The sequence below is a fragment of the Capra hircus genome, chromosome 6 (assembly GCF_001704415.2).
Source record: "Capra hircus breed San Clemente chromosome 6, ASM170441v1, whole genome shotgun sequence".
Classification (NCBI taxonomy): domain Eukaryota; kingdom Metazoa; phylum Chordata; class Mammalia; order Artiodactyla; family Bovidae; genus Capra; species Capra hircus.
This window is the reverse complement of record NC_030813.1, coordinates 104,008,548-104,019,448: the sequence shown is the minus strand read 5'-3', so window position 1 is coordinate 104,019,448 and position 10,901 is coordinate 104,008,548. Positions and strand designations below refer to the sequence as shown.

Here is a 10,901-nt window from a genome sequence, read left to right as displayed (position 1 = left end):
CAGATCTCGTTTCATCTAATTCTTATAATCTCATTATCCCTTTGTTGATGAAGAAAATGAGGTTCAGAAAGGTCAGGTGACTTGCCCAGGACACACAGCTCACAGGCAATAGAGCAGGATCTGAACTGTGTTGGCTTATACCAAAGACCGTGCCTTTTCCATTCCACTACCCTGTGTGTGAAGCTCACTGCCCTTTCTCTCCTCTCTGCTCACTTGATCTTCTGATGGGAAAATCGACCTCATTCACTTTTTTCTCCTGCATTTGAACAGCTTACTTGTGCATATCCACTATAGCAGTGACGTGGTCAACTGATAGCCACTATAATGGTCCACAGAGCTCCCTGGAAGAAGTGCCACCCCCAGTAAAGGTCCCTGATCACCATGCTGCATGGTGCCCATGGAAAAACTGCAAATAAGACTTGACCTTCATGGGGACTCCCCAGGGGTCCAGTGGCTAAGACTCTGCACTCCCAATGCACGGGCCCTGGTTCGATCCCTGGTCAGGGAACTAGGGCCCACATGCCGCAGCTGAGAGTTCACATGCTATAAGGAAGATCCTGCCTGCTGCAACTAAGACCTGGTAAAGCCAAATAAATGAATAAATATTTAAAAAGAGAGAGAGAGACTTGGCCTTCAGGTTGCCAAAGGCAATGCAGAGTCTCCTGGCAGGTAAGGTCTGAAAGTTAGGAGACTTGGGTTCAAAGCGAGGATTCCTCCTTTACAGGTGGTGTGATTGCCAGAAACTTTCTGACGCTCAACTTCCTTGGGTGTAAGATGGGAGTAGTTATCTCCATCTGCTGGGTATCATCAAGGATTAATAAGTGGATTCAAGTAGCTGGAAGGGTCTATTAATAGAAGTGATTCTCTTGTAAAAGATGCTTCATCATCAGGATCCCTTTTCTTCCTCTTGCTGGTGACAGGACTCCCTGCCCAGTCATTTCCCACCGTCAGGAAAGACCCATGGTAACTGTAGGCCCAATACGATTGTAACTGTATTCTTTGCCTTGTTCTCAGAAATGCTCATGCAACCACCACTATGAGGATGGGAAGGTCAGGGTACAGGAAAGCACGCTGTGAAAGACAAGGACCTGTGTGCAGCCAGTTTGCTGGCAAACAAGCGAGGGCAAGTGTGTGTCCGTTTACCGAGTCCAGGAGAAAGACGAGAGTTTGGGGCTGTAAAGTCTTCAGTGAGTCCTGACTTTGTTACTTACTGGCTTTATGATCTCAAGCTTCTGGGTTTCCTGATTTGAGTTGGAGATGGTACAGCCCAGTGACTGGCACCTCTTCAGGCACCTGGAATGATGAAAGGCAAACCTCTATTGAACATCACAACATAGGGCCAAAAACCTCAGAAGGGACTAAAAATAAATGGTTCCTACAGAAAACAACAAACGAACTTATGGTTGCAGCAGGGAAGGATGGGGGAAGGGACAGTTAGGAATTGGGATCGACATGCACACACTGCTATATTTAAGATGGATACCCAACAAGGACCTACTGCGCAGCACGGGGAACTCTGTCAACATTATGTGACAGCCTGGATGGGAGCGGAGTTTGGGGGCGAATGGACACATGTATAGGTATGGCTGAGTCCCTTTGCTGTCCACCTGAAACTATTACAACATTGTTAATTGGCTATGTGTTGTTTAGTCGATAAGTTGTGTCCGACTCATTTGTGACCCCACAGACTGTAGCCCACCAGGCCCCTCTGTCCATGGGATTCTCCAGGCCAGCGTACTGGGTGCCATGTCCTTCTGCATAGTTGGCTATGCACGCATGCTAAGTCGCTTCAGTTGTGTCTGATTCTCTGCGACCCCATGGACAGTATGCAGCTCACACGGCTCCTCTGTCCATGGGATTCTCCAGGCAAGAATACCGGCGTGGGTTGCCATGCCTTCTTATACTGCAATATAAAATAAAAAGTTAAAAAATAAAACAAACATAAAAAATAAGTAAATAAATGGTTGCTACAGAAAGCAAAAATGAGTCTCTTTGAGAGTAGCTTTATATAAAACACATTTATTAATCAAAAGTTCCCTTGATAAAAACAGAATATGTAACAAACACAGTGTGAGAACTGAGAGCCTTGCCCTTTGACACACAGCCCACACTTCAGTCAGGTGTTTCAGGGATGTGAACTGGGGGCTGGGGGGGCCTCCCCCATTTCCCCCATGAGCTGGGACTGAAAGCAGTGAGGGTTCATGGGGTAGTCCCCTGTCTCTTCATGTCCCTTGTGATGCTGAAGGGAGTGGGCCACCTGGAAATTCATGGGACCAGATTAAACTGAGTCCTTGAAAGTCATGGTGGGAGAGGGGGAGGGTTAGAGATGTGTCAGACTCCTTCGTGTACAATCGATACCTGCGAGTTGTACATAAAACATGCACACACGTAGATGGGCAGGAGAAAACAAATCTTAGTGTCTTTAGACTCTAGAAACTTCCCTTTGGGCTAGTTCATGCCCAAGGCCCACGCGGCCTTCTTGGTGTTCAGAAAGTTCTTCTTCTTCTTTCTGGGAGGAACGTGCAGTGAGATCTCAGGCTCCTTTGGATTTCTGAAGATAAAGAGCTTTTCACCCGTGTTTAATAAATCAACGGCTTCTGCCCCTACAATGGGCACCGGGGTCAGTTCGTCAGTGGACTCCAGGGACAGGTGTGGCCAACTTCCTTTTCCAGAGAATATCACCCTCTCTCTGAGAGGGGGACACGTCTTCTTTAATATGCTAAAGAGAGAACAGAAAATCAGACTGGACATTTTTGGCAACGTACTCTCCTGAGTGTGCCAACAGGGTTCTCCAGGAAAACTCCCTCTTGGTTCCTAGGTGCCCAGTCAAGTGTCATGTTATAGGGTTTTCTCTGTGGTTGCCAGGGTGGCCCCTGAGATTAGCTGAAGCCCATGGCAGGGGCGGCTGCAGACGGCTCACACTGACTCATGACTGTTCACTTCTCCGGAGTTTGGTGAGCCTGTTGTCAGCATGCTGTCAGCATGCGATCAGCCAGGGTGGGGGTGTTTCACACCACAGAACCTGACAGATTCTACAAGTCAGAGGTTCCCGTCTCCCCCCAGACGACTGGGATACATTGTCCAGGATGCCACTGCCTGTGGGCCTCACAATAAACACAGGCTGGTAAAATCTGAGTGTAAGGCAACAGTTAGAAGTTAGGTAAAATGTGTTAGAAATAGAACAGAGCGACACACTGGGGGAATACCCTATAAAAGGGTTGCTGGAATCCTGCCCGTGAGCAGTCCAGTCCCTCAGTTCCAGCTGCACTTGGAAATGGCTCTGACTCCCTCTGAGAGCCCTATATGACCCGAAAGCCACAGGGTCCTTTGCCCAAGCAGGGCAGGACAGGGCCATGTCACTGCAGGCTGGCATACTGGAGGCCACTGGTAGGCTCATGGGCCCTTTCTGAAGAGAAGTGGCTTTGAGGTTCCAACCCCGTCACCATGAACTCCTGCCCTGGCAGCTGTGTCATCTGAGCAAGGATTCAAAGACAGCTCCATCAGCTCCCTCTGACTCACAGTCTCTCCTCCTCCCACCACCCGTCCACAGCGCCTTGAGGCAGAGAAAAGGCAGGCACAGTGGCCCAGCACCATGGGCCCAGGGTCCTCCTGATCTGCACTCGCCCACTGACATCAGTGCAGCCCCGGAATGCCTTTGCTTCCCCAACCTCATCCTATTCTAGGACCCCTGACTTCCAGTCCTTAGTGGAGCGCTTTCCCTTTATATGGCCTGAATTTAATTTTCTTGGTTTGGGCTCAATACCCTCATCTAATTCCTCTGGGACTAAATTTTGATGTCCAGCCCATTATCAATGGCTCTGAGACTGTTATCATGGACTCTTTGGGCAGCTTGGTCTCTGCGGCTTCACCCTGAGAAATTCTGGAAGGTGCAGGACTCGGCCACGTCCTTTGGGCATCATTGTTTCCACAGCACATTTTGGTTATCACTTTTTAACCTGTTACGTGAAAACGGGTTAACGTAACTCTTGTCACTCGTGTTACTCTTTTTCCAAATTTCTAGTGGGAAACACATGAGTTCCTGAGTCTGTTGTCTGCGGCAATCTAAAACCACCCTGCCTCCAATTTGCCTCTGCCCTCCAGGTGTGCCATCACCGCAGCTCAAAGAGAAAGGGACTCGAGAGTGAAAAGAACAGTGGCCTGGAAGCTCAGGGAAATACAGGGGTTGGTTCAGTGCCCCTAAATCCCACGGCCACTTTTCACCAGTGGGGGTCTCTTCCTCTGACCTCCCTGAGCTGGTAAAGCATGGCCGTGGGATTTCTCCCATTTTCCGGAAGCAGGGAGGCTCAGTGCAACAAGATGAGAAAGGGCTTTGTAAACTATAAAATCTAAGCCTTTATAAGGAATAATTCTCCTAATGAGGCCCCATTTAAAAAGAGCCACTAGTTAAAATAAGTACTGCAATTAAAATGCTAATAAATGATAGCACATTGTCCCACTGATAGCAGGCAGCTTATCTTCAGCTCCTAGACTAAGCTCACTTTGCTGTTTTTAAAAAATAATGGAAGGATAGTTGATTTACAATATTGTGTTTATTTCAGGTGTAAAGCAAAGTGATTCAGTTTTATATATGTATTATTTTTCAGATTCTCTTCCATTATAGGTTATTACAAGATACTGACTATAGTTCCCTGAGCTATACAGTAAATCCTTGTTGCTTATCTATTTTATATGCAGTAGTCTGTATCTGTTAATCCCATATTCCTAATTTATCCCTCCCCACCCCTTTCTACTTTGGTTCCATAATCTTGTTTTCTAAGTCTGTGGGTCTACTTCTATTTTACGTTCATTTGGTACATTCATTTGTATTATTTTCTTAAACTCCACATATAAGTGCTATCGTTTGATATTTGTCTTTCTGTCTGACTTACTTCACTTTAAACTAAGCCCATTTTGGTAGTATGGCTCTGTGTTCATGCTCTCCCTTGAAAGAAAAATAAACTAAGCCCACTTTGAATAAAGACGTTGTCTGGAGGGAAGGAGTGTGTTGCGTCCGCAGTAACCCTCCCTTCGTGGTCCCCTCCACCTCCCCTTCCGGGCTCATGGGTGCCCTGGCTGACAACCCCTCTAGCCCACCTGAACAGATGCCCTCCTTACCTCTCCTTCCTCTTTCGAGCCCAGAGCATCTTCTCTAATCCTCTGCTTATCAGTTCTCCACGAAGTTTGCTCTCTAAGGCTTGCCACCAGCCCTGGTGTTTCCTGAAGGCAAGAAGAGACATTCTTTTATTTTCAAAAAGAACAGAACCTTCAAGTGATGCCTAATCCTAAAAAGCCCTCTGGGAACTCCTTCCTTCAGTATGACATTTGGCTGACAGGAAAAACCCTGAGAGTATTCACATTTGCTCACTTACTCACTCTGTGAACACTAATCAAGCATCTTGCTGGCCAAGTCAAGACACAGTTTCTGCCCCAAGGGGTCCCCAGTCCAGGGGTCATAAACAGGTAGCACGTGACATCGGTCAGATAGAGGGAGGCTGCCGAGATGTGGGGACACTTGAGCTGAGTCTGAGCATCCCAGCAGTTGAATGCATGGAATATTCCAGAAGCAAAGAGCTCTCTGCGCTGGCTTGTGTGTGGTCCATCTCCCCCAGAGTGGACGTTCTGGGCGGCAGGACTGTCCCTTATTCTCCCACCTACACCGGTGCCTAAGACAGTGGACATACTAAAAGCTCATACATGTTTTATAAATACATGAATAAGAAGATTGAGAAGGTACAATGGAAGCTTAGAAGGAGGGTAAGGCAGCGAGCCTGAAAAAGTGATTCTCAACTGAAGAAGGGACAGCGAACAGGACAGGGGGAGTGAGGAGATGTCCACGGGCCTGGGTTCAAGTCAAGTCAATACAGGATCGAGTGTCCGCTGGTGCCTGGCTCTGGCCAAGTTCATACTCTGCCTCAGGTGGTTCACACTGACCAGCTATGGGGGCTGGGGGGTGGGGTGGGGCTGGGTGCTGAGAGGGGCTACGGGGAAGGCAGAGCCGGGGGAGGGGCGGCGGTGGTGAAGAGCCCTCACCCAGGCTGGGCCAAGCTGTGACCATGCAAGGTCCTGCTCCAGGGATTTCCCCAGAACCTGCTGCCTGTGTGTCCTCTGATTGCGCTAGAGAAAGCAGGCGGAAACAGGAAACTCCGACCACGCCCACACCCCGCCCCGACCACGCCCACACCCCCAGTCCTGTGACCACACTCACGTCCAGCCCCGCCCCCGTGCTGGGTCCCTCCTGCTCTTCCCGGCCCCAGCAGACTCCCTCGCCTACCCTACAGCTGTTTTCACCCTCCCATCCTTCCTTGCACCCCAACCCTACTCTTGTTCCTCTGTTGTGCATCTTGCCTTTGTGAGTCAGGGACTCCTTTACAAGTCAGGGAAAATAACCTGCATATACACACGTCCACACAATCATGCCATTTCCACAGACTCACGGGCATCAAGACGCCCTTCCCTAACCTCCAGGGGATCCTCGTTGAGGACTGGGCTTTGCTGCCTGACCTTCAGCACTTTCCACGTTGGTCATGGCTCTCCTTGCAGCCTCACCCTTAACAAATTCTGCTCTCAAGTGGCACGGCTGGCTGCCCCATACTCACCTTATCCAAGGTCCCCCTTCATGCCTTTCCTTAATAAAGACCCTTAACTGGCAAAATGCACACCTGCAACTTGACCCTAAAATATCTATGCAGCCTTATCCATAATTGAGGAAAAATGAACCCAAACTAAATGTTCAGCAATAGGGTAACAGTTACATACACTATGCTACACACCTCAGTAAAATAATAAGCAGCTATGAAAAATAATATCTATGGAGATGTTTCTATAATTGGGAAAAGCATGAATTTTTTAATTGTTAATAAAAATAGCAGAAAGTCGAAACAGATGTTTAGGAAAATGTTTGCACGTGGACAAGAGCTGAAAGGTAATAAGCAAACTTGCCTCTGCTATAAGGTTCTGAAAAGCAGGAGGTAAGGCTGTATATACTGGGATTCCTATACATGTGTGCTCACGCACATGCACACACACACACGCACACACACACACACACCACACACACTCATACAACCCAGCAGACAAACCCATTCTGGAGGAAGAACTGTAACAAAATGCTAATAGCCAGTTGCTCCAGCTGATAGAACCATGGTGTTTCTTTGTCTTTTTCCTTTATGCATTTACTGGATGTATATGGCGTATTTACTGCCCAAGGAAACCTACTGTCTTAAGATCCCATTGGGAAGTGAACCAGTGATGAAAAGAGACACTGTGGACAAAACCCTTGGGCCTGCTATGACTTCCAGGATTCATGATGACACTCCTGGATGCCGTCTACTCCTTGAGTGAGGAAGCTCCCCTGGGAAGCCAGGTGTGCTTGTGCCCATGGTCCGGCTCACCACCCCCAGGAAAACGGGACCTCATTTTCCAAAGGCGGCCGACCCTGCACTCACCCTCTCCTGCCCAGGTCAGCCTGCACCCCGCTGCCATTGTTCTCCACCACGTGGTCTTGATGCTTCTGGCCCACGGAGTCCAGCACAGCCACCAGCTCGGCCTGCGAGGCTGCGGGCAGAGCCACGGTCAGGAGCCGGCGCAGTGTGCTCCCCGGCAGCATCGTCAGCTTCGACAGGTACGACGCCAGTCTCAGCTCCTGGAGGAGTGAATGCAGGGACTCAGAGTCTCACAGCCCTCACCTTGATGAACAGCAGGGTTGAATGGATCACGGTCTTAGGACTTTTTGTCCCAGGGAGATAAATATTTTAGTAGCTTGGTCTTGAAAACACGTCCCCAAATTTACAGAGCTGTCAAGAAAATCTATTTGGTCAGCAGCCTTGGCTCCCCATGACATTCCCTAAGCCTTCATCCATCCCTTCCAGCTACCCTCCTGGATAGAGGGTAACTCACTCATCATAGTTACAGCCCTGGCCTGCAGCCAGGCCAATTAGTAATTTCTCCTCCTACTCATGTTCCGTGAGGCGACAGGGCTCAGAGGGAACAGCACAGGCTGTGGAAACAACTGAAAAGGCCCTACAGCAGTGGAGGGTTAAAGAAACTGTACTATGGCCATACCACAGGATTCCAGCCTGCAGTGAAAGAAATGGATGGATCCCTAGGGCTTTCCACTGCCTGGAAAGAGCCAGGCTGCACATTCACATCCTGTATGATTCCAAGTGAATAACCAGAGTTGACAGAATGTAGGGATGGAGAACAGAGCAGAACTGGCCAGGAGTTAGGGACGCAGTGTGCCGCATGCGAAGTCACTTCAGTCGGGTCTGACTCTTTGTGATCCCACGGACTGCAGCCTGCCAGGCTCCTCTGCCCATGGGATCCTCCAGGCAAGAATAATGGAGTGGGTTGCCATTTCCTCCTCCAGGGGATCGTCTCAACCTAGAGATCGAACCTGCATCTTTTATGTCTCCTACATTGGCAGGCAGGTTCTTTACCATGAGCGCCACCTGGGAAAAGCGCAAAAATGCTGTTAATTACTCCAAGGGCCACTACCCAGAAATAATTATCAGTAGCATTAGGCAAAGCACACTCTAGGAATCTTTCTACGTATGTATGTAAATAGATGAATGGATGGATGGATGGGTTATACAGATGGATAAATGGATGAGTGGATAAATGGGTTATGGACAGTAGATGGATAGATGATGAGTGGACAAATGGGCAGATGAATGGATGGATGGATGCAGAGATGGCTGGGGGATGGATAGGTAGACAGAATAAATGGATAGATGGATGGATGGGTGGACAAAGAGCCAGATGAAAGGAGAGGCAAACAGGTGGAGTGATGGACAATGGGCGGATAGATGGACATGACTATAAAAATGAGATCATAATCCATATAAAATAATATATATTTTATGTATCTATTTTGTTGCTTGCCTGCTCTATCCACTAGAATATCAGTTCCTGAGAGACTGGGCTTCATCTGTTTACTTTGCTGCTAAAATCCCAGGGCCTAGGATAGCACTTGCCACTTACTAGGAGCACAGTCAATATTTATTCAAGAAAAAAGCCTCTTCAGAAGATGTTAAGCTGACTCTAAGAAGGAATGATGCTAAAGCTGAAACTCCAGTACTTTGGCCACCTCATGCGAAGAGTTGACTCATTGGAAAAGACTCTGATGCTGGGAGGGATTGGGGGCAGGAGGAGAAGGGGACGACCCAGGATGAGATGGCTGGATGGCATCACTGACTTGATGGACGTGAGTCTGAGTGAACTCCGGGAGTTGGTGATGGACAGAGAGGCCTGGCGTGCTGTGATTCATGGGGTCACAAAGAGTCGGACATGACTGAGCAACTGAACTGAACTGAACTGAAGTCATATTATACGTGGTTAAAAAAGAATTTCACTCTACTGTCTACAAGTCATACTGGCGCCTCGAGGGAGTAAAGGAGATGAGTTCAGTGAGGACCTCAGGTGGGGTCCCAACCTCTTCCCACAGCACAAGGAACCTTTCTGCCTTGCTGAGTTAGTACCATTCATTTTAAAATGAGCTCCCCCTTCCCATTTTAATCACGAAACAATTAGGAAATATTTTGCTTCAAAGGGAATGGTGCAGTAGCATGAAATGAGTAGCACCTTTAAAGGAAGAGAAACTGGTTTAAAACCAGCTCCACCACTGACTGGCTGTGGGACCTTGGCTAAGTCACATCACCTCTCTGACCCTCAGTTTCTTCATCTGTCCAGTGACGGTCCTCTCCATGCCTCTCCGTGACACTGGGCTGATATCCACTGCTGCTGGTACCATTGCCATCTCAGAAGGAGTGATGGATTTGCAGCAGTGCTTCAGGGAGGCTCTTCCCACTGCCAGGGCCCCCAGTGCAACAGTGAGTATTAACTGGGATGATGTGTGATGTGTCTAGCACAGAGCAGGCATTTGAGTGTTATTTTGACATTGTCATAAATATGCAAAGTTGCATAAATATGAAAACACGGGTGCTCATGTGGAAATGATCCTTCATGCAAATATTGTAATTCAAACTACACTGTCCCTAAGGTAGTGTAATAAGCAGGAAATAAAAGACACAGAGAGGTGGGGGAGGGTTGGGAGGGAGGGGGAGAGAAAGACAGAGATTGCAGGGGAAAGAAGAAAAAGAAGGAGGAGAAGAAGGAAGAGGAGGAAGAGGGGGAGGAGTATCTAGAAGAAGTAGAAAGAATGGGGGTGGGACTGGGTTTCCCTGGTTATTCTCTTGCCTAGTACAAAGAAGAAACAGGCAAAAACAGGACTCCTCTACAAAGGGAGTGATGGTTAATTTTATAGGTCAACTTGTCTGGGCCACAGTGCCATGACTTATATGGAGAAACATAATTCTGGATATATCTGTGAAGTAGCTTTTGAATGAGATTAACACTTGAGTCAGTGGACTTAAAGCAGATTGCCCGCCACAATGTGGGTGGGCTCCATCTAATCATGTGAAAGCTTGAACAGAACAAAGACTGACCCCTGAGCCAGAGGGAATTCTGCCAGTAGTGGGCCTTTGAACTTGAACTGCGACACTGGCTCTTTCCTGGTCTCCAGCCTGCTCTTCTATATTGTCAGCCTATTTGGACTTGCCAGTCTCCACAATCACATATGCTAATTCCTTAAAGTAAACCTCTTTCTCCCTCTTTTCCCAAGTCTTTATGATTCTGTTTCTTTGGAAAACCCTCACTAATACACAAGGGCTGGAAAGAAAGAAATGAAGCTGAGTAGACATTGCTGGGGGATTCTACAAGGCACAGGATGGGGAGGGGGTGCAAAGAAAAGTCACCCTCCTAATGATTCCTGCTGCTCAAGGCTTCCATCCCATCAGCATTTTACTGCTGACAGAGCCAGTTCTTTAGCAGAGTTCACAGTTTAAAAGAGCCAACAAATTAGGGATGAACCTGGATGATATTCTACACATGACACTTTGGCCATC

General features: G+C 48.1%; 1 protein-coding gene across 1 annotated transcript in view; it reads right to left on the bottom strand.

Moving 5' to 3' along the window:
• Positions 2,001-10,901, bottom strand: part of EVC2 (EvC ciliary complex subunit 2) — a 157,295-nt gene continuing 148,394 nt past the window's right edge. Inside the window, exons 20-22 of the mRNA XM_005681893.3 lie at positions 7,446-7,642; positions 5,116-5,217; positions 2,001-2,719 (exon numbers count right to left, since the gene is read on the bottom strand). Coding sequence (XP_005681950.3) covers positions 2,449-2,719; positions 5,116-5,217; positions 7,446-7,642 — 570 coding nt within the window. The 3' untranslated portion in view covers positions 2,001-2,448. The remainder of the gene's footprint in view (positions 2,720-5,115; positions 5,218-7,445; positions 7,643-10,901) is intronic.